The sequence below is a fragment of the Perissodus microlepis genome, chromosome 18 (genome assembly GCF_051167445.1).
Source record: "Perissodus microlepis isolate ML-2025 ecotype Zambia chromosome 18, ASM5116744v1, whole genome shotgun sequence".
NCBI classification, from domain to species: Eukaryota; Metazoa; Chordata; class Actinopteri; order Cichliformes; family Cichlidae; genus Perissodus; species Perissodus microlepis.
Genome location: NC_140478.1, coordinates 5,257,140 through 5,284,606, shown reverse-complemented (window position 1 = coordinate 5,284,606; position 27,467 = coordinate 5,257,140). Strand labels below are relative to the sequence as shown.

The window sequence follows — 27,467 nt, the reverse complement described above, 5'->3', positions numbered from 1 at the left end:
TACATCCAGCCATTTATTTTCAGCAATACTCCACAATAACCTGGTTATTGTTCTTTTTTTTACAATTTCCTGTCACAGAGAGAGGGATATGCAATCTACTAGTTGCTGCTAAAAACTTGGACCCAAAAGCTAAAGCTGTTTGCTTTAGATCAAGGGGAGTGCCAAGGTCCACTACATATTTATGTGAAAGCAGTGTAGCAAGAGCGCTAACAGAACGCTAAAGAGCAGCTACCATTGAATTTAGTCAACAAGAAACATGAAGATGTGACAGACCCATAGACCAGCAGGTTCTTCTCCACTCTGAAGCACTCTGATCGAGGGTAGCCCTGCGTTTTGTCTTGGGGCCGCCGTGGTTTGGATGAGGGTTTGCTGGGCTCATCTTCATCGCTCTCCAACTCTGAGAACTCCAGCATCTCTTCCTCTTTGACGCTGCTGAAGTGCCGTGTCTGCTTCCTCACTCTGGGTGTGTCGATAACCAGCGTGTTCTGGAGACAAAAGAGTTTTGTTTGAATAATTTTTGTCACTTTATTAAAAACCTGTGTTCAGTTACAGGTGGCCTGAAATATGAAGAGCACTGTCTGCTTTATTCCCATGAAAATGGCCCCATTTGTACATTTCGTGTATATTCCGACTTCTCCAATTCCTGAATACATGGCATCCCCCTGAACCAAATCTGAATAATTGGATATTTGGCCCCACGTTTCATACATGATACTGAGAAATTTGCTGCCTAGCTCAAACATAAACTGGCATTAATTATGTTGTCTAATGAATTACATTTTTGTTCAATTAATTTGAACCACCCCCACCCCCTTGCAATCCCATTAATATGCACAAACAGGGCAGTAGTTAGTTCCACAATTATCACAGAGCTGCAGTCATTTCCATTTTAACACGGTACAATAAGAAATCCCAGGGGAGAGGCCTGTATTCATGCTCGTAGAGCTGGATTAAGTGTTCCAGTGGAGGGTCCTCCACAAGAGAGGCAGTAAGGGAGCACGGAGAAGAAGTCGTCAGGAGGGAGAAACACACACGAGGGGGAAGGGGGGGTAATAATAAAAAAAAAAAAAAAAAAAGGCCAATGATATAGAGAGCGAAGGAACGCAGGAATATAAAGCTGCCAGTTAGCAGAGTGCTCAGTGTGTGTGTGTGCAAGAATGTGACGGAGGTTGTGTCTCTGTGCGTGTATGTGTGAGTACGAGCCTAAGTGATATCTCTGTACCCTCCAGGCATCTGTGCTCTGTTAAGTGGAGCTAAGCAGCTTACTCTCTCTCGCTCAAACACACACACACACACACACACACACACACACACACACGAGCAGGGAAACATGGGTAATTAAGGAAGAGAGGAGATTCCCAACTGTCAATATTAATCTCTCTCCCCCCTCTCTGTACCTCCCTTCTGTCCCGACTGTCTCACTCTCAAGCCGTCTCACATTATTTAACTACCATTAACTATTGTAACCCCCTTTAAATAACAGAACTCAGCCCAGAGCTTTGTGTCCTCAACTTTGTGAAGTATTTAGATACACGGTATGATGGTTCTCTGGATTTATGGCTACATTGCATGTTCCTGTGTGGTGTGTTAGACGCCAGGTACTTGTGTTTGCCACATGTGTGTAGTACCCGTCCATTGATGGCATCCAAGTCTAGCTCAGCCTTCTTTGCCCATTTCTGCCAGAAGTCTGGATCCTCCAGGGAAATGTCTGTTCGGTTGCCTGTCGCAACAAAACTAGCCTGCAGACAGAGGAACACTTGTTAGCGATTTATTTTTCATATACAGATTCTCTCTCCCCCCCCGCCCTCACAGTAATTTTTTTTGTCACCTTAGCAAAAGTGGAGCCCTTGCCCTCGGACTCAATGGTGATGGTGTGCGTTCGTCTCTGGAGGATCTGGTCAATGTCTTCCTCGCAAAATTTTGAGCCTTCGTCTTCCTCGTCCATAAGAGCTCCGTACGCTCCCTTTCTCAGCAGGTCCTCAATTTCTTTCTTTGACAACTGCTGGACCTGGACAATGAAGGAAAATAATTATTTCCTCTCTCTTTCTAAAGGGTCAGGTGCTTAACCCAAAGAAGAAGGATATGATAATCTGAAGGATGAACTTTAAAGTGGACTGATGCTGTTATGTGTGGATATATCCGCTGGTGTGAGGTCTCACCCCGCTGTTGGCATTCTCTCGTCCACTCATGCTCTGGAGAACAGCCTTGTCAAGTCCCAGCTTCAGGCTGGCCTTGTCAAACATCTCCCTCTCATAGCTGTTCCTGGTGATTAGGCGGTAGATCTTGACAGACTTGGACTGGCCGATACGATGACACCTTGCCTGGGCCTGGAAGAAGACGCATTTAGAGTTTTAAACACATTTCTGCTTTTTTCTGTTGATTCTCAAGGACACTATTCATTTGGAGATGATTGAAGATGCAGCGCAGATTTATTTCAGAGCACACATCGGGGGTGGGGGTGGTACCTGGAGGTCATTCTGGGGATTCCAGTCAGAGTCAAAGATAATGCAGGTATCTGCTGCAGTCAAGTTGATGCCGAGTCCTCCAGCTCTCGTGCACAGCAGGAAGACAAAACGATCCGAGTCTGGTCTAGAGAAGCGGTCGATGGCTGCCTGCCGCAGGTTACCACGAACTCTACCATCTATACGTTCATATGGATATCTGGACACGGAGCAAGACAACCGGTCACAATTACAGTCAAAGTGGAATTGCACACAGCAGTACAAGTTTTGTAGCAGAAGCAGAAGTTGTCTCAAGCGGCCTGCAATGCCAGTCTGACCATATTTTAATGGCTCATCTCGGCTAAAATAAACCTGATGCAATGCAGATCCTCTCTTTGTTCTGCTCCGCCGAAAGCTGATGTTGAAAAGTGACGCTCCATTTTGTTTCTCGGTCTGCGTTTCGCTGCACATGTGAGCATTCCAGTACGAGTCAAAGTGAGATGTCTGTACTCGAGTTCATTAAGTTAGAGATATCTGCATGACACGAGTGCTTAGAGCAGTCGAACCTTATCATCTGACACTTTAGTCATGTTTAACACGAGCATCCGCAATTAGTTCAGTGAGTTACTTTTGGGTAAATCAAGTATTGGATACAACCATGCTGACAAAATCTTGATATTTAACTTCTGCAAACTTCTCACCGTTTCTGGATGAGGTAGTCCTCCAGGATGTCCAGACAGCGGACCATCTGACTGAACACCAGGACTCGGTGACCGCCAGCTTTGAGTTTGGGAAGCAGCTTGTCAATGAGCACCAGCTTTCCGGCAGCCTGAATCATGGCTTGGAGGGCCATGTCTGGCATATCTGCCCCACAACTATGGGAGTCCCTGAACTCCTCAATGATTTTTTCTTCCGCTCCTGTGCAACAAACAAGTTTACAGTTACAAACATTGAGAATTACAAAGTCATTCTTTCATTTTGGGGAGGGGAGCTGAGTATGTACCATTAATGAGGTATGGGTGGTTGCAGCATTTCCTCAATTCCATCATGGTGTTGAGGAGGTTGGGGACACTGGCTCCTCCGCCTCCAGCCCCTCCAGCCCCTCCTTTGGACAGGAAAGAGAAGTTCTTCTCCAGAATGGCCCGATAGTATTTCTTCTGGATGTTGGTAAGCTCCACCTAACAAAACAAAAAGTCATTTATTCAAATCATTTTAATTCCAAACTCCAGTGTTGCCAGGACTGAAGTGGGCTTAATGTTTTTTCCCCCCTTTTATTATATTTGCTTTGTTTGGCAACTGCAGAATCACTGCTGTTCTGGTAAAAGGGTTCTACCTCAATTATGGTCTCCTCCTTCGGGGCCAGGTTCTTTTCCACATCCTCCTTCAGTCTTCTGAGCATCATGGGCTTCAGAATGCCCTGCAGTTTTTGAACCTGATATACACAAAGGACATGTCACTGCAGTGAGAATTCAGCAAACATGAAAAGTCGTCCTACAGCAGAGTATCCCCGTTACCTGTTCTTCAGTCTTAAGGTCTCCAAATTCAGTCATGAACGTTTGTTCAGATGGGAATCTCTCCGGCTCCAGAAAGTTCAGTAAGCTGAAGAGCTCCTCCACAGTATTCTGGAGAGGAGTTCCTGTCAACAGAACTTTGTGCTCCTAGAGAGACGGTGAAGAAAGATTTAGAGTTTCTAAAAATGCAAGCAGGAAATGTTGACAGAGCTTTAACCCACTGACGAAAATCACATTTGTCCTTTGGTCCTGTGAATCAAAGAAAATAAAAACCACATACATCTGCCACTCACCATGTCCATCATTTTGAGTCCCTCCAGTAGTTTGCAATTTCGGTTTTTGAGACGGTGGGCTTCATCTATCACCACACAGCGCCACGGGATGCTGCGCAGCTCTGGACAGTCAGCCAGAATCATCTCGAAAGTTGTTATCACCGCATGGAACCGATACACTCCCTTTATTATTTTACCCTGGAGAAGTGATTAAAAAAAAGAAAGAGGAAAAGCATGAAGGTCAACAAAACAGTCACCATTTGTTGCAAACGCGAGTCAAAGACAGACTTTGAAACAGAAAAAGTCTGGACGTTAACGCTCTGATGTCTTCACCTGAGCATCTGGTTTCGGTGTTGTTTCTTGAGTATTTCTAGTTGTTATGCAGCTTTTAATTCAAACCAGGTCAAACGCCCCCAAACCTCCTCTTGCTATCATAATCTGTAAAGATCTGCCTGGAAAAGTCCCAAGCATTTGGTGCATGTGAGAAAGCAGATAGGCTCCCCACGACCTTGAGGATTACCCCAGTCTGGATTATGAACAAGAAGCTAGGCAAGCACACTAATATGCTGCTTCGCAGGCTTGTTGTGACACAGGTTACACTAAAAGCTGTTAGCAGCATTGTACAAAAAGAGCTTACAGTTTCCGGCTTAAAGCTAGAGGACTAAAAGAGCTTATGCAGCAGAGGAGCGCTGTCCATCCCCAGCTAGCTGAGGTGGTGTTCAGACCTAGAGACCTTCTCACACAGCAGCATCCTGTTTCTGCCTCCCTAATCTACACCTCTATGATCCTTCTCATTTTTCCTCATACAAGCTGTCACAAATATGTTAGATGCGTAATGAAATATTTGACTTTAAAGCCTATACTATGAAGCAGGATTTAAAGATTTAAAGGTAAACATAAGCAACTCTGCTACTAGTACACGTCTCCACAATTGTTACTGGTATGATGCTGTTAATTGCACCCCTAAAGTCAAACCCAGAGGAAACCCGGGGATAACTTATTGAATAGATAACTAGCTGTGTGTGGACATTTATCCAGCTCAGAAGGATACCCCGAATATGTTTGAATAGGTTTGCTTCATAGTACAAGGCAAATGTATTAAAGGGGAAAAGGTATTTGATATTTAAATGTTTAATTCCCTCTCACCTGTGCATCTCTGTAGTACATCTCATAGGCCTGGATGGTCTTCCGGCTGGCCTGACTGCCATGGTAGACCACCACGTTGAGCTCAGTCCAGGTTCTGAACTCTCTCTCCCAGTTGGGAATGGTGGAGAGCGGTGCGATGACCAGAAACGGCCCTTCAATGCCCTTCATGTAAATCTCATAGAGGAATGTAATTGACTGGATGGTCTTCCCCAGACCCATCTCATCAGCCAAGATACAGTTACGTCTGTGGGGGGACAAAGGCAGACAGACGCCTTTTATATCACCTGTATTTGCGCACACTGACCAGAAATTTCTTAAATTTGCTTATTACATTGCTTCACCCCTTTGGAAAATCCGTTTTCCAAATCAGTGTTCTAATGACAAAAAAAGCTGGAAAATATTTGGGAGTTAGCTCTCCTGTTGGATTTCACTGAATTCCATCAATAGATACCAAATGTTTCAGAAATATCCATGACAATTATTCACATTGGTGCACATAAAAGCACAACAGAAGTTTAAAGGAGATCTGCTTATTTCTAGCTCAAAGTATTTATTCTTGTGCTCTACAGTTCACAATAATCAACTTTTATGCTATACTGGTCTTTGATCCAGCCCCTCAGTTTTTCCCCTTCTTGATGTGCCTGTGACCTCCATATTAGGGATAACTACTCTTTCCGAGTGCAGGGCCTAGAGTAGGAAAAACTGTGTCGAACAGAACTTTCTGACCAGTTTGGAGGCTAAGCTTTCACCTCACAGGGATTATGTGTGCATACACTGATGTGATCATCTGTCTCCCTATGCTCTCTCTCTCTCTTCTTCTCTTTGACCTAACCAACTGCTCATTGCTGCCTCTCCCTGAGCCTGGTTCTGCTGGAGGGGAGTTCTTCTATCTCAGCACCGCAAAGCGCTCGCTAATAGGGGATTGTTTGTCTGGGTTTTCTCCAGAACACTGTAGAGTTCTGAGAACTCTCTAGCTTAAGAGTCTTTAGCTTAAAAGTATAAAGTGCCTTGAGGGAACTGTTGCTGTGATTTGGCGCTATATTAAAAACAAAACAAAAAAACAACAACAACCCTGAATTGAGCACCACAGAAAAATATGAAAAACACAACAGTTCCAGTTTAAAACAGTCATTTCAGTTCCATTTGTGTCGAGCTGCCTTCCTGAACACTTTGGCGGTGTGATAGGGCATACATTTCAGGCACGGATGATGACGCCAATGGGAAGGCTTAAACAGCAGTGCACCACAGGGCTATTTAATATTCACTTTAATGCCCACTTAAGAATATTAAATAAGGTGATATCACATGTGCAGACTGACAGAAGCAGTTAGGAGACTAATTCAAAGAAAACGAAATTAATGGTGACTTACGAGTTGTACCAGTTGAAAGTTAGCCAGTTGAGGCCTTCTAGCTGGTATTCCCTGAGTGCGTTGCCGTTCCTGTATTCCCTGGAGCCCTCCAGCTTTTTCCAGTCAGCTGCAGGAGGCCGATCCTGGACACAACAATAAAACACATAGGGTTATTAAAAAACAGTGTTGATGACTGCAGTGTTTCATAAAGATGTAGATACTGTTTGTGTGTTTGAGGGGTTAGGATTATATGTGTGTTGCTCTGGGTGCTTTTGCTCACTAAAAGCTTTCACCCTTCACAAGTTTTCCTTTGCAAACACTTTTTTTGCCCAAACCCTTTGCGGCAAATAACTGAACAAAAAAAACCCAACTGCCTCTCCTGTGAGTCTTCGTCCTGGGAGTGTAACTCCAGCATCTAGAACTATTGAAGGCAATACTGCCCCTTGTTCTGTTTTGCAGTCTTGAAGTTATGCAGAGCATCTTCAGAACAGAATGACAACTACAGTCCAAAATGGTGGAGTTGAGCATTGATTGTATTGTGTAGGTAGATGGAGACACGATGGCAGAGTAGTCATTCCAGTTTTACTTCTTTGTAATCTACTCAAGTCTGCTACTTGGCACTGTAAAGTCAAGTCTCCATGAACAAGTATGGCTGGTCATGGAAAAACAAAAACGCCTACAGGTACGCGGACGTCTGCACGGACCCTTGGGCTCACTGATGACAAGATTTTAGAAGGCATCCAACTGCAGGTGGAGATCCTTTAATCCATCCAAAGAACATGGATGGCCAGACAGGAGCCAGCCAGTACGGAAAACATGACAACTGGTCATGAGCATGACAAGCTTTTCTTTTCTTTTAATACATTCAGTGTTTGTTTTCTGTTACATAACACCCTGATTTCAGTTGTGTTTACACTAAACAGCGCCCCTTTCTGGGTAAGTAAAGTTTCAGTCCCAAATTAGCTAAAGGCATTAGCAGCACCGTGCTGTTTAAAGTGCTGTTGAGACAATGAAATACAATCCAGGATGCACACTTGGACAAATTAATGTGATAATACTGCACAGCTTTTAATACAGAACTTTACAACTGGTTGTAGCCATTGGTGGCAGGTATTTTAGCGAGTGAGCTATACACGTGTTTGATTAGCTTGCAGGACAAAGTCACATTGCAGGAAAAGTTTAACCTAATTCAACTTTTTGGCTAGATGACCCAGGGTTTTTTGGCAGGAGACCTTGCTGACAAAAAAAACAGTGTTAGTCCCCCGCTGCACTGACAGACTAGATCCATTTTAATAAATGAAAGGGTTATATCTTTCACACATGGTTTCTGTCAGCAGCCTTAGGATGCCTCACTTTTTAAACCACATATTACAAATGAAACTGATGTTGGGTTATTAAGGATTTTTTGACCAACTAAATTAATGGAATTCATCCTCTGGGGAAAAGGCCCTTGGTCCACACTGCGAATGAGGCTAAAAATAAAACTGCCTCCCAATGCTGCCACCATATGATGGAGCATTACTAGCACGGCCCTTAAGGAGAAACAGTAGGCAGGAGTTAAAATAGATGGATGCAGGCTGAGGAAAGAGTGATGGAAGGAGAGACCACAGCCAGTCAGCTGCTTCTGTTCAGCATTAAACACACTGTTAGTGGTTTGGCTTGGCCACAAGAGCAGGGCGTATGTGTGCGAGTGTGTAAGACCACAAAAACGTGGCCCTGTGGAGAGCAGTTAAGGGAGCTGTAAATCTGGAAGAGGAAGGAGCAGACAGCAGGCCAATACACACAAACACGAACACGCCTATAAGGAGGAGACTAGGAGACAGATAGCACCCAAAGCACAGCCACTCACCACTCTCTTAGTGTTGGGCGTGCGTGCTCCAATGCGCTCAAATTCGTCTATCTTGGACTGGTCGATGTCGGCCTTCAGCTCCCAGGTGGAGTCTTCGTAAGGCAGACTGCACCACTTCACCAGATATAAGGTCACCGTCTGCACACATAAAACACAGGGCGCTTTGGTGAGTGTGGGTGTAGAGAAAAAAAGAGAGAGGCTCAAGCCCAATGAAAGAGATCAAAGCACCTCTCCATTTTCATCTGTGCTCTCTGAAACGTCCAGGACACGGTCCACCTCCACATAGTCAGGGTTAAAAGGCTCATCATCCATCTGCAGAGAAAAGTGGAGTTTTAAGATACACTGAATATGAAATAATGAGGCCTTGCAGAGTAAACTCCTCTGTATGAAATGTGTTCTTAGTTTTATCTGCCCAGCTTTTCTATTTAACAGCTCTATGTGAAACTCAAGTCAGTGTCTGTATAAAGCAAAACACTGGGGAAAAAACAATTTTATAGCCAGAAGCATTTCTTGACACATTCCATTCAGAAGCACTCCTTTGAGCCAAAGTCTTGACCCTTGTGAGTGGTTACTTCCATGCAGCGGAAGGTCTGGTTTGTGGTGCAGCGTTTTGGTCTTACCTCAGTTATAAAGGTGTTGAGTTGTTGCTTGGCCTTAAACCTCTTGACCTTCTGGTGTATCCTCTTGTCCTTTTCTAGTTCCTCCAGGTCAGCCCAGCGACAGTGGAGGTATGAACTGAGAAGCACAAAATAAATTTCACATCAGTCATTTCAAAGAATTGGATGCTATAAACTAGAGGAAGAAAATCGTATGTGATGTCGTAGGGAGATCTCCAAGTCTATCAGCTAGAGTACTTCTTACAGAAACTGTGTCTCACGGATTAAAGACATTTGTATCTCTGTTCTGGACTGCTTAGTCAAAAGTCTGGTAAAGTCCATCACCTCCAGTATTTCGGACTCTGAATCAGACAGTAGAAGCTCTCCAAACTCATGAAAAATGTATTGTTTCCGGCATATCATAGATTTAATTATTATTGAGAAAATAACTGATCCAGTATTAGTTGTATCCCTGTCCAAAGGAGGGTTAATTATTTAAACTGCCAGCTGCTAAAATCAAAGCTGAAGCGAATCAAGAATTAAGCACACTTTATTTATGTTAAATGCTGGGGGGGAAACTGAAAACTACATTATTTGCATGTTGGGGTCAAATTTGCTTAGAGAACAAGCAACTTTAAATTGTTTTTGTAAAATGCATTTTTACGTTTCACACAGCAAGAGACAGAAATGACACAGGTATCTAATGAATGAAAAGCATTCCATGTGCTTATCATTGTGATAGGATGCAACTGCACCAGTTGTGTTAATAATGCGAGAAAGGATCTGGAGCACATACTTAAAAATGTCCCTGTGTTCACTGAAATAGGTCTTTAAATAAATAGAAAAAAGAAGAACGAGGCAGCTCTGATGTGAAAGAAAAAGAGCAAAAAACCAAAAAAAGCCGAGCTACTACTCACAAGCCCTTGAACTTGACGTAGAACTCCGCCACCTCCACTTCCTCCCCCAACTCCCGCTGAAAAGAAAAACAATACAAAAAAGGGATCATAATCACAGCAAATACAGCAGCTGCAGAAGTGGCTCAACATTATTATACAACATGTGGTCGAAGTAGTGAAGGAGCCTGCATGTGAGTTTCACTCTGACACGTCATTCAACAGTAAACTGTCTCAAACTGAGAGAAAGGGGTGCCCTTCATGTAATGTGTAAGCAGCCTTGCACCTATTTAACATTTTGGCTACAACATGCTGATCAAAAATAAATAAGGCTGTTGAAGAAGTTTTAATGGGTTTTAACAGGAAACACTTCAACACATTCAACTGCTAAAATCTGTGTGACTGAGCGTTTTGTTTCATAAATGCATAAAAAGGGGAAATACCAAAACAGTAGCTCTTTCAAGCAAGGCTGTCCACTTTCATTCACCATTACTACTGCACACACACCCTCTACCATGCTACTACTACTGTAATGCCATGAATCATCAATCACACACACACCCTGCCTGAGGAAACGCTAGTTTGGCGTCTGGTGTAGCTAGTATTGCGGTTTTGGCTGTGTGCCAAGCCCGAGGTCAACTCTGAACAGAGCTACAAGAGAAAAAGAGTGGTGTGAGTGTGCTTGTGCACGGGAGTGTGTTGTGGTGGGCGATGGGGTGGGGGGGATAACCCATTGGCAGCTGGCTAGCAAAGGAGAGTTGGCTGGCGATTGTGTGTGTGCGCCTGTGTTGGCTCAGGGATGATCTCTCTTTAGACAAGGCGTAGAAAACAAAGCAAGGCCGACACCTACACACAGTCAATCGCAGGCACACACAGAGCTCAGAGCATACACATGCTGAAATATAAGGAATCTGCTTTCCAAGTGAAAACATGCTGCATAAGCAACGTATGTATGTGTAATGTGCTTATGTCAACTGTGGGAAGGCTAATCACATGACGCAAACCACGACTCTGGCCACCCTGTGGATCTGTGTATTGTGTTAGTGTCATTAGGGTGTGGATCTGTGCAGCTCACTTGTTTTTTGGAGGCGCGCATGCCCATGATCTTCTCTACAACTGGTCCTTCAGCTTCAGCCACATCCTGGAAACACAAAACAAGCAAATTAATTCACCGTGCTGGATTGTTTCATGTGATGTCTGGATTGGATACTGGTCTGATCTGGATTAAAAAAATATTAAAAATCTAGCTTGGGTATTAGTTACATCAGGCCAATCTGTTACGTTCAATGCTGTGCATTTACTACACCACATGTTAGCAGGGGTGCACTGGTTGCAATCCAACACAACATGAAGGAAGCTGACAGCAAAGCGTTGTCAATTTGGATGCATTTCCTCCTAACTGCCTGCTTCAACAACGTTTATTTCCTATATTTGCTGTAGTTGTTGAACTAGCTGCAAACCAATCAAATGATTCGAGATGAATGCAAAGCTCACTCTTAATATATTCATCACTCCACTTATGGTAACATAAGTACATGGACATTGTCAACAACTTGATTACAATGATTTCACTTCATGTGTCTCTTGCCAGCTTCGTTCCACATTTCAGTACATCAATGTTCAAATGCAGCCTTACACATGTTATTCCAAACGGGCAAATATGACAAACAGCATCATTCAATCGCGTCATTTAGCTTCTGACAAGTGGTTCACTGAAGACAAACCAAAAACTGAAATCTTGGCTGCACCTGTTGCTGCGATGAGGACGATGGAGACTTTGGCGATGGCGAGTCGTCCCCGCTGTCATCGTCTTCTGAGATCCTGAACTCGAGATCCTCTGTGTACCTCTTCCTCTTCACCTGACGGCTAGACCGACGCTTCTGATAAACAGAGGGAGAGTAAGAACATTTAGGCTACGTTCACACTGGAGGTCTTAATGCTATTTTTGATCAAATCTGATTTTTTTTTGTCTGTTTGTTCACACTACAAATAAAATGTGACAGCAAACGCACTCTAGGGTGAATGGTTCACGGCTCTCAAAGCAGCCCACATGCGCAAAAGAAGACGTCACACACAACGCGTGTTTACGGAAGTAAAAATGGCGGCTACAGAGCTAGTAGTGTTGTTGCAGCAGTCTATCAATTTCTGCACAGTCGTAACCGACAGAATTTTGGCAAAACCAAAACCTTTACAATTAAAGGGGCTCAGAATGTTTCAACATAAGAGCGTGAAAACAAACTAGGGTAGCAGCCTGGAGAGGACATGTTTAAGGGGACATACAGCTGCTAAAGTGCTTTCCTGTTTGAATTAGAGCCACAACTCTTCATACAGCTAATAGCCAGATGCTACTCTCTTCAAGATCCACATAATTATATCTGCACATAATTTCATGAATCTGTTCATGGGTTCATGGACACGTTCCAAATTCTAAACCAGTACTTAAAAGTATATTTTCAACTATTCTCTGCAGCCTGGTAGAGAAACTACACCACACTCGAAATGTAAAATTAAAAAAAAAAAAAATAATGAATGCAGCAGCTGAAAAGTTGCTGATGATGCATGATGTCAACTTGACAGGAGGGCTTATCTGCTTGGTCTGTCAACATGGCTGGTTTACAACACAAACAGCAGACGCCTGCTGGCTCAGTGCCGTCTATCTCTACAGGCCGTGACACAGATCTGCAAAGGTTTTCATGACCTCCTGCTTTTTTAAATTACTCTGTACATGTGTTTTAGTCCTGCTTTTATGGCATTGCAAAACTTTCTACGACAGCTTTCCTTTTCATACCTGTACGCCATCATCATCCTCTTCCTCAGGTGGAGACAGAGGTGGAGACTTCACCTCAGCATCATCGTTGACCGAGAACTCTCTCTTTCTCTTTGAATCCTTCTTAGCAGCACTGGCCCCACCCTCTGACTCCACTTTTTTACTGTTACAGGATACAATGGAAAGAAGAGAGAGAGAAAGAAAAAAAACAAGTTAGAATGAGCTCATCAAAAAAAAACGAAAAAAGAAAAAAGTGTCTAACCACAAAATAAAGCCATTATTCAAAGTACTACCTCTTTTACATGTGTGCGCCCCTGTCTGTCCCAAGGCAATCGCCATGTTTGATTTACCCATTTAGAAATCATTAGTGTGCCTCAGGCTCTGGCACACAGGGGGTTAATGTGATGAAAGACTGCATGGAGGCACAGGGAGAGAGGGAGCAAGAAAGAGAGGGGGTGGGGTGGAGGGCAGAAAGAAAGACCCACAAGGAGGGAGGGAGGGAGGGAGAGAGAGAGAGACAGGCAGACAGAAAGAGAAAGGGAGGGGGAGAGCAAGGCCTGTGAGAGGAAGGGGGAGGGGCTGAGGGGCCCCCAGGCTTCTTCCAATCTATGGCATGGAAAGAAAGAGGAGCTGGCTCCGTCTGAGAGCTTGTGTGCATTCACACCACAGAGGTGAGAGGACACTCGGCATCCTTCTTCTGTCTGGCACGCAGCCTCGCATTTCTACTCCTTCCAAACGGCAGATGTTTGTACGATGCAGGTTGAGTGACACCTCTGTTTGAACCATTCATCTCTAAAGTGCCAAAGACTATGAATTCACATAAGATATGCGGGCATCCCATCCAACACCCCCAAAAAGTTGTCCTTTCTTCAACAGAGCCTGGAGGCTGTTGAGCTGAGCCCAGTAAACTGTTTTATTTTAGCAGGTACGGAGACCTTGTACAACACTGGAGAGGTCATGCTGAGGCAGGGGTCACACTACTGACTAGTTAATTTTCAAATGTTAAAATGCTTTTTTTTTTTCTCCTTTCTGGGTTTCAGTTTCAAAACTAGATGTATTCTGAAAATCTGACAACGAAAAGCCCAATCTTTCAAACCAGTCCAAGCTTATTAGCCTTTAACTACTCTGCACCTGCAATCTAAAAATCAGATGACAGCAGAATACTGAGAAAACAGTATCACACCTTATGTTTTACAGCTGTGCGCACCAAAAACACTCAGAAACACAAAGCAACTCTGGTCATGATCACATAGTTTTTGTGTTAATGTAACCTAAAGCATCACCACAGATTTCACTTTTACACCCACTGTGGAATCCTAATGGAGGGTTCAGATAAAACAAAATGCATTTTCTCCTCATAGTTGATAAAATGCAAAGACGCACACTGATGCAAATGGCTGTTGAGTGACACAAAGTTGGAAATACTTTGAAGCTGTGTAATAAACATTGATGTACACTACCCAGTGATGGTGTTTTCCTGGCAACTACTTTACTAGTTTATTGAATGGGAGAAAAGTCTAAAAGTGAGACAACACTCAAAGTTGAAATACTGTTTGAGCATCTGAAACTATGAACAAATGTCTGTAACACAACACACACATAAGTTTGGTAATGTAACTCCGACATGATCTAACAATACTTTGAGTACAGGGTCAAAGTATTTTAAACTTTTTGTCGCTCGCCAGGCTTCTGCATCATTCTGCATTTTTGGATTTTATCAGTTGTGAGAAAACCTAGTTTCATCTGAATCCATCATATTACAAAAAACTAATTTGTAGGCAGCAAGAGTGTGCCATTTATTTTTGCATGAAAATTGCAAGCAATAATTTAGGTCTTCAGTAGTACTTTGGAAGGAAAATGGTCCCACGACTGACTTAGGGTTGAATATTTGTGGGTTTTGAAACAGTCCGAAAAAACAAACAAACAAAACTACAGCAACTTTATTTGCTAGAAACCTAGGAGGTATCATTCATACTTGTTTCAAACAGGATCAGGATTACCTGATTCTTTGTAGGTGCATAATTTTATACTTTTCACGATAAACACAGAGTGAACAACGTTATCTTCTTAGATTGCTTTCATCACCTCACTTGAGACCTCACCTTTGAGACACTGCATGGCTTATATAGAGCAAACAATCAGAAATACTGCATAAAGCTTCAATTAACAGTTACTGGAAGACTTGACCCACAAGTTACAATCTGCAGCAATAGAAATGTACAATGGTATTCTATGACAAAGTGGCTGACACGTGCCTGCAAAGAGAACTTTGCAGTGGATAGTTGTTTTTTTTAAATATGTTGTTACATAAAAGTTACTTTTGAAATAACTGGTTACAGATGGAATCCGTGATTTTAAATAAAAAGTCAATGCTGGCAAAAATTTGAAGGCTAAGGACACTGCATGTTGATAAAAGACAAAAAAAGTACTGTTAAAAGGTTTCATAAGTGATTAGCTGGCAGTGGGGATTAGCAAATCCAGCTAATTTGCAAACATGGAACTGGATCCACAATCAAACTGGCTATCTAAACCAAGCTTTACACTCCACTTTATAACATGTTGATTTATTTCAGAGTAAAAGTTATGTCAGGCCATCAGGCAACAGCAATTTGTTCCACTAACTAACCTACTATGAAACAGAACATAACCATTTGTGTTGCTCCCTGTAGTGTATGGCCGATCTCCTTTCTCTGCTCCGTGCCTGTGTCGCTCGTCCCCTTTCCTGCTTGGTGCCTCTCTCCCTCCTTCCCTCCTGCTCGCTCACTCACCCTCCCTCTACATCTCTCACCCCCTCTCTGTCCCTGGGGCCCTTCTCCTTTCATCCTCACGCCAAGAGCAATCACCATCTCCGTGGTAACGGCTGGTCATGTGACCTGCACCTGTTCCTCTGGCTGGTCGCCACACGCTGGAGCCATCTGGCCACACACACAAGCACGCACACAAACACACTTCTCCACTTGGCTGCCTTCTCTCTCTTCCTCCTAGCTTCGTCACGGCCCCACTTCTTAATCGCACCCTCACCTCTCTGCAGCTCTTCATGCTCAATCCATCGTCTTTCATCGTTTCAACACTCTTCTAAAAATCTGATTTTCTGTCCAGTTTAATTAGCAAAAAAATATATATCAACATTTACTTTATAAAAGGGCTAAAGCAACTTTTGCTTGAAACAAATGTTTACCTGAAAATGTGACTTTAGAATATAGTGTACTCTACTATTCCAGTATGCCTGTGGTGCAAGCATATACTTGAATGCATTATGACATCGCTACAACTGTGTTTACATAACAAAACCCATCAAGTTCCTAAAAAGGAATAAATGAGTCAAACAAATCTTGTAAGATAGTGTAGATTCTTTTCTTGCTTCTATATCCCTGCCTGCTCCCGCTGGCTGCAAACAAGACACTCTGTTATCAACTCATCTCTTTAAGGAACTTGACCTAAGCCGCCTATTACAGCATAAACCTAACATAAAAGATTCACGCAGCCACGGTTACGTCATTCACTGGTTAGCAAGAGGAAGTTGCAACGCACCAAGTACGCCGACTCCAAAAAAACAAAAAATCCAAAACAAAGTATAACAGGAAGGAATACATGGCCATCAGGCCTAGGCTTTGGCATTTTGAAGCCTCAAGTGAGCAATAATTAGATCTGACACTGAAACCGAGGGCAGTTATTAATAGTTTTGTATTTTTTTTTTAGTTTTTGTTTTCACTTCGGTATTAGCGCAGTTAGTTGCAAAAGTGGTTTTTAGTTCATTTTGTTTGAAATGTGTTTTATTAGTTATGAAAGTTAGTATCTTCAATTATTACAATATGGAGGCCATTCATCAGGGGAAACGTTCAGGATATTCAGAAGAGACATTACAAGTCAAATATGAATCGGAGAGCCTCACATCCATCTGGAAGTAACAAAGACTAGAACTTCAGGCACTTCCAATATTTTATCTAGAGTTATTTGAGTAATTTTTAAGCCAACAATATCAATTCTGTTTTCATTTACCACTTTCCTCATTTTTTTAATTTCCATTTCAGGTACCCACAATGGTTTTGTCGTCCCCATAATGTGGAATATATTTTATACAAAATGTATTTTTTGTATAAAAATGTTACAAAATGTAACAAAACAAACAACAAGTTAAGTAGGCAAGATGTGCTCTGTCGATGAGGCTACTTGCTTTTTTTTTTTTTCAAAGCAAATAAAACCAACATGAAAGAACTGTGGTGATGTATTTGGTCAGGGCTCCACCAACGACAGCCTGTGATAAGACCAACAGTGCCACAAATCTCATAATGGGACTGCTGCTATGAGCTGTGTCTACTGGCTAACCGAGAAGAATGAAGCATGAAATTACACTGTTAATTTGCTGAAAACAAAAACAAACAAACCAAAAAAACAAAACAAAACAAAAAACAAAAGAAAGAAAATACAATATAAAACAAATTGTTTGGGATTGCAACAAAGAAGTAGTTGTGGCAGCAGACTTGTTTGTATGATGTGCTGTTACCATGGGCCAATGGAGACAAAGCATGGGAACAAATGGCAACAACCACCATTGTTTTGGGCCTGATTCACAACAGATTATCACTGAAGAGTTCACATTCAAACTTGGCCTAACCAAGTTCATCAGCCCTATCTATGCTTACAACACTGCACAAATTGTAGTCACCTGAAGATTACATTAATAGACTGCAATGTCGTCCATCATTTTAGGTTTACTTAATAAAAGTAACGTAAAACACTGTTAGTGTTTTGTTTTTGTAAATAATGTGGTAATTCACTTATGCACTCCTTCACTGAAGTAACCTGCTGTGTGTGTCAGTGAGGAGCTGAGATGCTCCTTTCAGACCGGGATAAAGGAAAGACAGGAAGCAGAGCAGTGGAGTAAAATATTGGGATACAAAACGAAACTGAAGAACAAGGGCGGAGTGGAACAGACACCTGCTGCTGTGATGAGTCATACCACTGAACCCCCATACACAGATCCACACAAAAAGTCCAGAAGGCACCGCACATACGCTTCTGTGTGTGTTCAGAAAGTGCTGTATTTGCACACAAGGTGTCTGCATGCATGTCTGCCTTCTTTGTGTGTACAGCAAACAAATCACCCTTGTGCATGCACACGTACACGCATATATGCACACACATCGAGGGAAGGGTGTGGCGCTGAGAGCTGTGTTATTTATAGATGTACTTCCTCAGAGAGGGAGCGCATGCGAGTGAGGGAAAAAGAGGATGGAGAGACAAGGCAAGGTCAAAGGAGAGGAGTGAGCTGACTGGACGAGTAAACCACCTGATTCTCCCGGCTTCGCTCACATAAGCACACACTCAGACCGTCCTGAACAGCTGAGACCATCTTCAATTTTCATTTATTTTGTCTGCTCATTAGGATCCAGTTGGCCTGCACAAATTTGTGGGGCAAATTTTTAACCTTTTCAAGCAAAACAGCTGCAATTGGAGGAACTTATTCATGCTCTCCGGTGTTAAAAACTGAATAACCATCAAGATATCCAGCAAAAAAAAAAAAAAAAAAAAAAAAAAAAAAAAACTTGTGTCAACAGGTACTGCAATCATCTAATACAGGATAAAACTTGCCTAACTAAACTCAATTTAGCCTACAACCTAGTATCTATCCATCAATGTAAGATGCTGGCAAGCATCATGAGCCTAACGTATAGGCACAGCTTGTGACAATGCCACAAACCTGTAAATAAAAGAGCAAGAACCAAATGAAAACAGCTTGTGTTCAAAGGGTTAAACAGCACAGCGGAACATCTTGGTTACACTGATTAAGCAAAGACTTCAGTCTGCTCCTGTGGTGGTTTATTTGTTCGTAAGGAGATGCAAATACACACACAGAGAGAAAACATACTGTAGTATGGTATGGGCCACAAGAAAAACCCTTGAGCTTTGAAGATTATTTCTCCACCCACTGGTGGAAATCTCACATAAATCCCCCCAAAATGTAACGGAACATATGTGCTAGTCGCCCTTGCAGAGCCTTGTCAAAGTTGGCTTTAGATCAAAAAGTTTAGCACTAATGGGTACATTTCATCAGATTTGGAAAGGAATTCCAGCCCCTTGAAAAAGACAACACACAAAAAAAATGAAAGCTCAAATTTATAAAAGCCTTAAGATTAGATTGCAATTAAAAACATACCATTAATTTTAATGGTATGTTGCACAGTTGTATCTACTTGTCATATAGATACAACTGTGATACAACAAGTGAGAGACCAGTGTAAAACTCCTCAGTGACAATCAATACAAGCTATATACTTACATTACAGCCAGCTGGCTGATCCAATAACTACTACAGAAAGCCTTGTTACACATCTTTGCTCCTCATCGTTAAATAATTTACTGATTGTTAAAAATTCTAATACGTCTGTTGAAATAAACAGGCAGGCAGTTTTGCTGGAGATAACCTTAGCAGACAAGATATGGTTAGGTGAATGGTAAATGGAGTGGTGTATATTGCTTTTCCACTCAATTTAAGCACTCAAAGCTCTTTCTTGTACAAGTCTCATTCTTCAAATCCACTCACACTCAGATCAATCTGACTGATGAGGATCAATCCACTGACGGCCCACTCACCCACCCCAGATGGCTAGTTACATTTTGCTGTGGGTAACTAGTGACAGTTAACTCATAGCATTAACTTTTAAAGTAATTTCAAAACAACTGACAGCAAGCCAGCAAGCCCCAGGTGATTAGATAATTGTAGATATGATTTTATCCACAGCTGGCAGCGAGCTGGCTAACCTTAGCTTACCACTCAGGTGGCGCAAAATTCTATTTGAAGGATTCTAGGGATGTCACCAGAACTAATGCTTACAATACCTTTCAATCAGTAAAACATAAAAAGGTACTATTTTTACTTTTTCTTTTTTAAATACGCTGCCTGATACCGCTGTATCAGCCAGTCTTTGATAACTGAAGGGGGCAGCATGCGCCCACAAGTTTTCGTATAGCCTTAGACGCAGCAGAAGGACGACATATACAAGCACCGGAAAAAATACATGTACAAGACGTATTTCACTGATAAGAAATGCAGTAGGAGTTGGGTAATAACTGCATAAAGGTAACATGCAAATGAAGGTATCATTCTTTTCAGACCAAAGGAAGAAGTGCTTGCTTTCGGAAAAGCACCTACAGGACCAGCATCTAGTCAGCAAGACCCATTTCTTTCAGGAATTCATAATACAAATTTTCTAATAGACACTTTGAGTTGCAAAAACCATGTTCACAAGTCATGGTTTGTAAGAAACCATGACTTGTGAAGAGCTCAACTTAATGAAAGCAATGACAAACTTCTCCCCAAAATATGGAGATTTACTGTTGCCTTGCTCATGTGCTCAAAACTTCACTCCTCAGTCCTCGGCTTAAATTAGAAAGACAAAGGAAGGGGGAACAAGGGGAGGGCAGTGAAGAGGAAAAGATGAAAGGATACACTCCTCTTTGTCAGGAAGGGGTGGGACTGGAGGGAGGAGAAGGGAAACGAGAAGAAAGAATAAAACAGAAGATAGTTGGGTGATTGCAGAGGTCCACCATTTTAGAGCAGCAGTGAATGGCCGGCAGCCATTATTATGCTAAATTAACCTGGGAGCTCCAGGCCGCCACTCAAGATGGAGGAAAGCCTGACAACAGATAAGAGCTAGTTTACCAACACACACACACACACACACACACACACACACACAAAGAGTTGAGAATGGACTCCTCACCCCCACATTTCCCACTGCCCTCACACTCACACAGTGTTGAGCTCAGGGTGTGGATTGGTCAGCAGCATGGCCTTCATTACCATTAGACGCAATTTTCTGCCACAAAGATTAGCAATGGCCCCTCCCCCAACACATGCATTCGCACACACACACTGCCCACCACCCCCACATTACACACACTCGCTCCAGCTGCCTCCCCCCTCTTTCCACACGCCCAAACTCTTTTCCAGTGGCCGGTGCATGCACACACACCTCCCCCAGTGTTGACCCCACTTGCTGCTTTGGCCCTCCCTCTTCCTTGGGATAAAAGGCTCCAAGAGGAAAGAGAGAGATGGGCCACGGACTACGGGAGAAGGAGAGAGAAATGGGGGGCCATCCTGACACATTCCTCAGACCGATCGAGTTTCCACCTTCACAATGAAACCGCTGCTGATACTCTCATACGCAAACACCCTGAGCTCTTCTTGCCTAGGAAGGCTCTCTGACTGACTGGAAGAAACCAAGGGAAAGAGTAGCCACCGATTCAGAAAAACAGCTGTTTAAATGTGTATTTCTTAGGGGAGGTGAAAAAGGGGATGTGATAAATGAGAGAGGAAGGGTGTGAAAAGGCACGGATAAGACTACAGAGTAAACAAAGTGAACTGAAGGTGATATCGGCAATCGCTGATAGGTGCTGGAAGTTACTCATCTATAACCTTGTACAGGAAGTTTAAACAGGACCTCACTCTTCCTCCAGAATTAAATGCGTGATACTGAATGTTAAAAACGGTGGCAGTTTAATTTTTATTAATAACATAAATAAAAATGTTATTCGTGTTGTTCTTCAGAGACTTTCAACTAAAAACCAAAAACGAGTTCTTGGCTTTGCTCCTCTTTGTTTAAAAACGAAGCCTGACTCTGTTTTAATATGTAGCGGTAAATGCAACTGATCCTCAGATGTGCCTGTTAGCAGGCCTTTGATCACTAACTCACACTTGTACACAGTGTGCAGCGGCTCACTGCTCAGGAGTTGTGACCCTTTTGGTTCCCCGTGCTTGCCCATGATGGGCCTAGAGGTGTCTGTGTGTATCTGCACATACTATTTTTGTGCATCTACACTCAAGACAGCTTCAGCATTTGACATTAAAATCGAGATATCTCCAGCATGCTGAACTTCAGCACTTGAAATGTTACCCACATGACCCGAGACTGCCCGAGCTACCCTCCACAGATTGATCCGTTTCTGTTTTCATGTGGAACTGAAATCTTCACAGTTCCACTTAGTGGTTAATGGTGCCAAATGCACCGTTGGGACGCTCTGGACATGAGCTCTGTACAGCTGATGAGAAATAAGCCCTTTCACCTGTTAGCTGACACTTTAATCTGGTTTACTACAGTGACGTCCCACTCAACACCAACTATGACACACACAGTGACCGTAATAGTGCATTAGTCCTACCTGGTTTTTTTGGGAGTCTTGGGCTTGGGTGTGGAGCTCTTGGCCTTCTTCTCCTTGGGCTCTTTGGGGGTCTTGGGTGTTTTGGGCGTCTTCAGGGTCTTGGGCTCTTTGGGCTCCTTGCCCTCAGTCTTCTCCTTTGGTTTCTTTTTCCGCTTTTTCTTCTCTTCCACCGGTGGTGAACTTCCCTCTACAAGTTCTGTGCCAGTAATGTGTTCACCACCATCACTTCCTGTTCCTGGAAATTCAGACTTTACGTCTTCCTCTCCGCCTTCTCCCGCTTTCTTCCCTGTACCTTCTTCCTCTCCATCCACTACTTTTGCCTTCTTCTTCTTCTTCTTTTTTGGCTTGGTCTCCTGGTCGTTGGGCTTCTCTGTGCTGATAGGCTGACCGGGGGCACCGGCACCAACTGTTGGCCTGTCAGGAACCGCTATCAAAACATCACCTGATGGGTCCGTGGGGGAATGCTAACAGAGGAAGGAGAAAGACATGCAAGTTACTCGTCAATTAAAAATTAGAGGCACTGACAGAATAATACATACATTTACTATAACAAATTCCACAGAAACTGAACATAGCATTAATTTAGACAGTCCAGGAATGGTGCAACGCCGCTGCCAGGAGATCAGCTGATCTCAATGCAAACAAGATGTATGCAATGTTATATAGAGTGTGCCATTTATGTTGCCTTAGCAGGGCCCCATTTTCTGTGCATCTACAAGCAGCTTTACAGTCCACCTCCACCCAGTCTTCCGCTTTCATGCTGCATCTGGTTTAGTGTCTTATCAGTTATTATTGATGCCTGTTCTCTGCTGAGGTCTTACTGTTGCTCTCCCTACCTCTGGTCATTCCCTCAAATATATTTACATATATTGGGATGCTCTCAGGAAGTAGAGCAGTTCATCTACTGATTAGGAAGGTTGGTGGTTCGATCCCTGGCTGCTCCAGTCTGCATGCCAAATATCATTGGCAAGATACCAACTCCAAGTTGCTCTCCAATGCATCCATCGGAGTAAGAATGTGTGTGATTAACAGATAGGAAGCACTTAATAGAACAAAGTGTTTGTGTGAATGAGGCAATAAAGTGCTTCGAATGCTCCAGGAGAGAAGAAAAGCGCTATATAACAATCAGTCCATTTACCATTTATTCCAACAATCTCAATTTGCTGACATGTGAGGGATCTTTTATTGAGGCTATGATTATTATTTTCTCACTGATTCATTCAAAAACTGTGGCAAAAAAGTACCCAGAAATACACAGGAGTACCTGAACAGGCTAATAACAAAAAGGTGTACCACATCAGTGCAGTGTTTCAGAGTTCAAATCTAACTACAGCATAAATATACCACAGAAGCAGAAAAACAAAAACAAAACAAAACTGGGGCTCAAACACTGATTACTCTACCATATGATCTTGTTCTGCCTGCAGACAAAGATATAAAATTGTAAATTCTCAAATGAAAGAATTTCTTTGTTTTTTTGTTTAAAATGACCTCAGTGGTTAATCAACCTTATCAGTTTAATTAACCAACTTATTACTTTTGGATTACTGATTATTAATCTACTAATCATTTAAACTCTAAAACGAATAATCTCAAATGTGGACTGGCTTCACTGCTGGTTCACCTGTCAATCAATACTGATATAAATTCTGCAGGGTGGGGTATGAATCTGTCAGTAATGGCAGACCAGAGCAGAGGGGGAGAAGGGACTCAATCATCCATCCATGAACACGGCTGCCACCTCCTCCCTCCCTTCAACTCCCTGTTGCTGCAGCTTCCGCCCCCCTCCTGCCTCGACTCCAGCAGCCTAACCTTAGTAAACAAACTGGCTGACACTTCATCTTTCCTCCTCTCTCCAGCAGACTAAATCCCATCTCCTTGCTCCTTCTCCCCTCCACCACCACCGCCACCTCTTCTTTGCTCCCAAGTAAGCTTTCTGTGACAGGAAACTGGTTACCAGCTGTTGGGAGCCTTTCCAACTGCCTCTCCTCTTTCTCCCTCTCTCTTCCATCCCTCCCCCCTTTCTCTCCCTCCAGCTGCTCAGGGTCCCAGTAGCAGATGGGAAATCAGGCATCATGACACGAATAAATTATCTCCATACTTCAAAAAGGCGCAGCGAGGGAGCGTGTGTGTGTGTGTCATATGAGAGCAAGAGACCAAGCCTTTGAGAGTGTGTGTTTGTGCGTGCATGTGTAACACATGTGTGCAGTTGTGTGTGTTTCAATGAAGTGTATGAGCATCAGCAAGTTTACAGCAAAATGCCTCAGCAGCGCACACACACAGCTTGTTCACTTGGAGGAGGAAGTGCTTGCTATCACTGCAAGTCCACTTCCATCAGGAGAATGCAAATATGTGTGTGCAGGGACACACACACAGACCCAACTACTGCAAGGTCACATCACACAAACCTCTACACACATGCACACAAACACCTGCTGACACACACGTAAACTGAGCCTTTTAGGCACACAAACAGGAGGGGAGTGAGGGATAGAGAGAAAGAGGGAGAGATGGCGAGGGGGGATGTGGTGCCAAGAGATAAATCTGTCCTCCTGCCAAGCTTCCTAGATAATCAATCACAGGAATGACAATGGAGACACACACAGTGTGTACACAAACACACATGTTCGAGTGCTGCGTCAGGTTTGGCGTTCTGCAGGGTGAATTCAGCTCTCTGCCATTTCCACAGGTACTGGTGTTTCCATCAACAATGGAACGTTTTATTGTTCTTTTCTGAGACATGATCTCCATTCACTTCCAAAACAGATTGTAATATCATTCCCAATAATTGGATTTCATAAAAGGGGGGAAAAAAATCCTTAAAAGACCACCAACAGAAGAGCTGCATGGCTAATGTAACGGATTCAGTGGGTGAAGAGCGTCAAGTGTCAGCTCTCAGCGAACAGAGGGGAGGACAGGAGGGGAGAGTGTGAGGATGAAGGTGAGTGAGAGGAGAGAATAGTGCCATGGTTAAATCAACCAGGCAGAAGCACTTAATATACACCTATTACGCTCACATCTTGCTCCATGTTTTTATTGTTTGACTCCACTAAAGCTGCACTTCTTGATTCACAGTTCAAAATCTTTATCACACTGTGGCAGACTACACATTTGATTAACAACTGAAAGAATCCTGGAAAATCGGTTATAATATACTGGGATGTGGTGCAGCCCCTCCATTTATCCTCCATCTAAAACAGTTTAAGCTCATTCTCCATTAAGCCAACTTTGTTCTAATTGACCTCATTGACAACTCGTCAGTAATAAGTCAAAATATCAGAAGAAAACTGAACAGTGTCCAACATTTGTCACGTTTTGTGACTATGGTTTAAAACAGAAATTACAAGATCAAAATTTAATCACAGTGATTATATTCTGATAATTATTAGAGCAACATTGAAGCACAAGCTTTGATCAGTTAGTTCTCACACAGAAATGGTTGCGTAAGCTTAATGTACTGGGTATGAGGTTAACTTTTTAGAATCTGAGAATCTTTATTAAAATGTAAATTTCTGAACAAATCCCAGATTCACCTGATTAACTCAAGAGAATCGGCCCAACTGGTTAAAAAGGGGAGAAAGGATTCACATTCTAATTATATCTGTATCTATATCTCTATATCATATCTAGGATTGGGCGGTATAAACGGTATACGGTAGAAACAATATGAATTTGGCCAATGGTAGAGATTTAGACTATACCGCTCCACCGCGATAGCGCATGTTGATGGTGTCATCAAGCTGCGCACGTTTTGGTCGAAAGCATCGCAGCAGCTGCAAGCAATATCATCTGCAAATTATGCCGGGCGACAGTAATAGCGAAGAGACAAAGCATGTTTTGGAATATGAGGAAAGCCAAAAACTGCGCTTCCTCCACTTCCGTACCACTGACTCATTAATGTTGAATTCTCCGGCAGCTGCTCTATTCCCATGTTGTTGCAGTGTATTAATGACTAACCTCGTATTGTGGATGGATTATCTCAGTTGTTCTCCTGACTGAAGTTTGGTCCGTTTACAGCATCCTGCCATGCGATTGCATTTGTCCCTAACCATCGGGAACTCTCACGTTAACTTTTATCAAGTGGAAAAAAGTTAGCGTTCATCCTTCAGCTTATGCTAACATAGCTGTGTCGCTAGCGATTACGTAGCACATCATTATATACCAGCTAGTCCAACTTCAGTAACCCTACAAAAGTCACTGCTCTTTATTTTCGGTCTTCATTTATGTTGGAAGTGATAGCAGAGCTGTACGTTTGAATTTTTCAGAAATCTCTCAGTCAGAACATGGTATGTCATGTTTAGGTGGAAACTAGCGAGCTAACTTCCTGCTAACTATTAACTCTGTTAAATTTAATAAATTCTGTTTTCATGGATGTCTGGATGTTAAACTTAATTGTTACACCTGGTAAAGCAGCAACACTGATCATTTTATTAAAGATGAACAAATTTAGGCAGTTTTTAACTCTCAGTGATGCCACAGTGTTCGTTTCACTTTTTTGCACCAGTTTTGCACTCAGATTACTCCGCGAGGCTCCTGACTACAGTAGCCGCAATGCTCCAACAATCCATCAAGCGGTGCGGCTTCGTAGCTTACCAAAGTCATACTAAAACATTTTGACAGATTTTTGAGCGCCGTGCACCACATAAAATCGTTTCAAGGTCAGTAAGCACAACCAGAATTCATACATAAGGCGCACCGGAGCATGTTTTAAATTATACCACAATATGGATTTTAGGCCATATAGCTCAGCCCTAATCATATCTAATTGAAGTTCTCCAGAGGCCTGGTAACGAACTAATCATGTGATTCAGGTGTGTTGACCCAAGGTGAGATCTAAAACCTGCAGAGACACCGGCCCTCATGGACTGAGATTGCCCACCCCTGCACTAGACTATAATGTAAAAATTTGCAAATGTTAGCAACTCTCAGCCTGAATTGTCACCTTTTGGGACAAGGTGACTGTGGCTAAGATGGTGTCAATGCCTCTAAAAAGACACATCCTTCTTAACCTCCTAGGACCTGGCATCCACATATGTGGATATCACATTTTGGGTTATTTAGACCAAAATACTCAATTTTGCTCTACAAGGGCCTGATATCCACTTACGAGGACATTATACTGCTACTGTTCTATCGAAATTTTAAACGAATATCCTCATAAGTGGCTCTCATTTTTCTCAGAAACAAAAATTAGGTAAAAAAAAAAAACATTTGTAATTCTTTGTTTTTACATTCATCAGGTCCCAATCAGCCCAACTATCAAAGAGAAATTAAAAATGCATGCCGTGGAAGAGTTCGGGTCTTAGGAGGTTAAAGGAATTTTTAACACCAGAAATTCTTTAAAAAAGAAAAATGGTGTATTTCTTTCACAGATATGAACACTGGTGATCTGGAAATTTCAGTTTAAAATATAATGCAAGAAAACCTGGATGCTTACACTTAAAACATAGTCCTGAGTTTGACAACTTAAGCAAAGGTCAA

The 27,467-nt window shown here is 42.6% G+C and overlaps 1 protein-coding gene across 3 annotated transcripts in view; it reads right to left on the bottom strand.

The window, feature by feature from the left end:
* The window catches only part of chd7 (chromodomain helicase DNA binding protein 7), a 70,468-nt gene that overhangs the window by 20,678 nt on the left and 22,323 nt on the right, over window positions 1–27,467 (bottom strand). For all 3 annotated transcript variants that reach the window (XM_084913637.1, XM_084913638.1, XM_084913639.1), the window contains exons 4-23: window positions 21,987–22,450; window positions 12,846–12,987; window positions 11,806–11,937; window positions 11,133–11,198; window positions 10,082–10,137; window positions 9,189–9,303; window positions 8,797–8,880; window positions 8,569–8,706; window positions 6,741–6,862; window positions 5,371–5,614; window positions 4,246–4,422; window positions 3,956–4,099; window positions 3,775–3,873; window positions 3,445–3,619; window positions 3,143–3,359; window positions 2,466–2,661; window positions 2,160–2,327; window positions 1,829–2,008; window positions 1,629–1,739; window positions 274–485 (exon numbers count right to left, since the gene is read on the bottom strand). In XM_084913637.1, coding sequence (XP_084769763.1) covers window positions 274–485; window positions 1,629–1,739; window positions 1,829–2,008; window positions 2,160–2,327; window positions 2,466–2,661; window positions 3,143–3,359; window positions 3,445–3,619; window positions 3,775–3,873; window positions 3,956–4,099; window positions 4,246–4,422; window positions 5,371–5,614; window positions 6,741–6,862; window positions 8,569–8,706; window positions 8,797–8,880; window positions 9,189–9,303; window positions 10,082–10,137; window positions 11,133–11,198; window positions 11,806–11,937; window positions 12,846–12,987; window positions 21,987–22,450 — 3,242 coding nt within the window. The remainder of the gene's footprint in view (window positions 1–273; window positions 486–1,628; window positions 1,740–1,828; window positions 2,009–2,159; window positions 2,328–2,465; window positions 2,662–3,142; window positions 3,360–3,444; window positions 3,620–3,774; window positions 3,874–3,955; window positions 4,100–4,245; window positions 4,423–5,370; window positions 5,615–6,740; window positions 6,863–8,568; window positions 8,707–8,796; window positions 8,881–9,188; window positions 9,304–10,081; window positions 10,138–11,132; window positions 11,199–11,805; window positions 11,938–12,845; window positions 12,988–21,986; window positions 22,451–27,467) is intronic.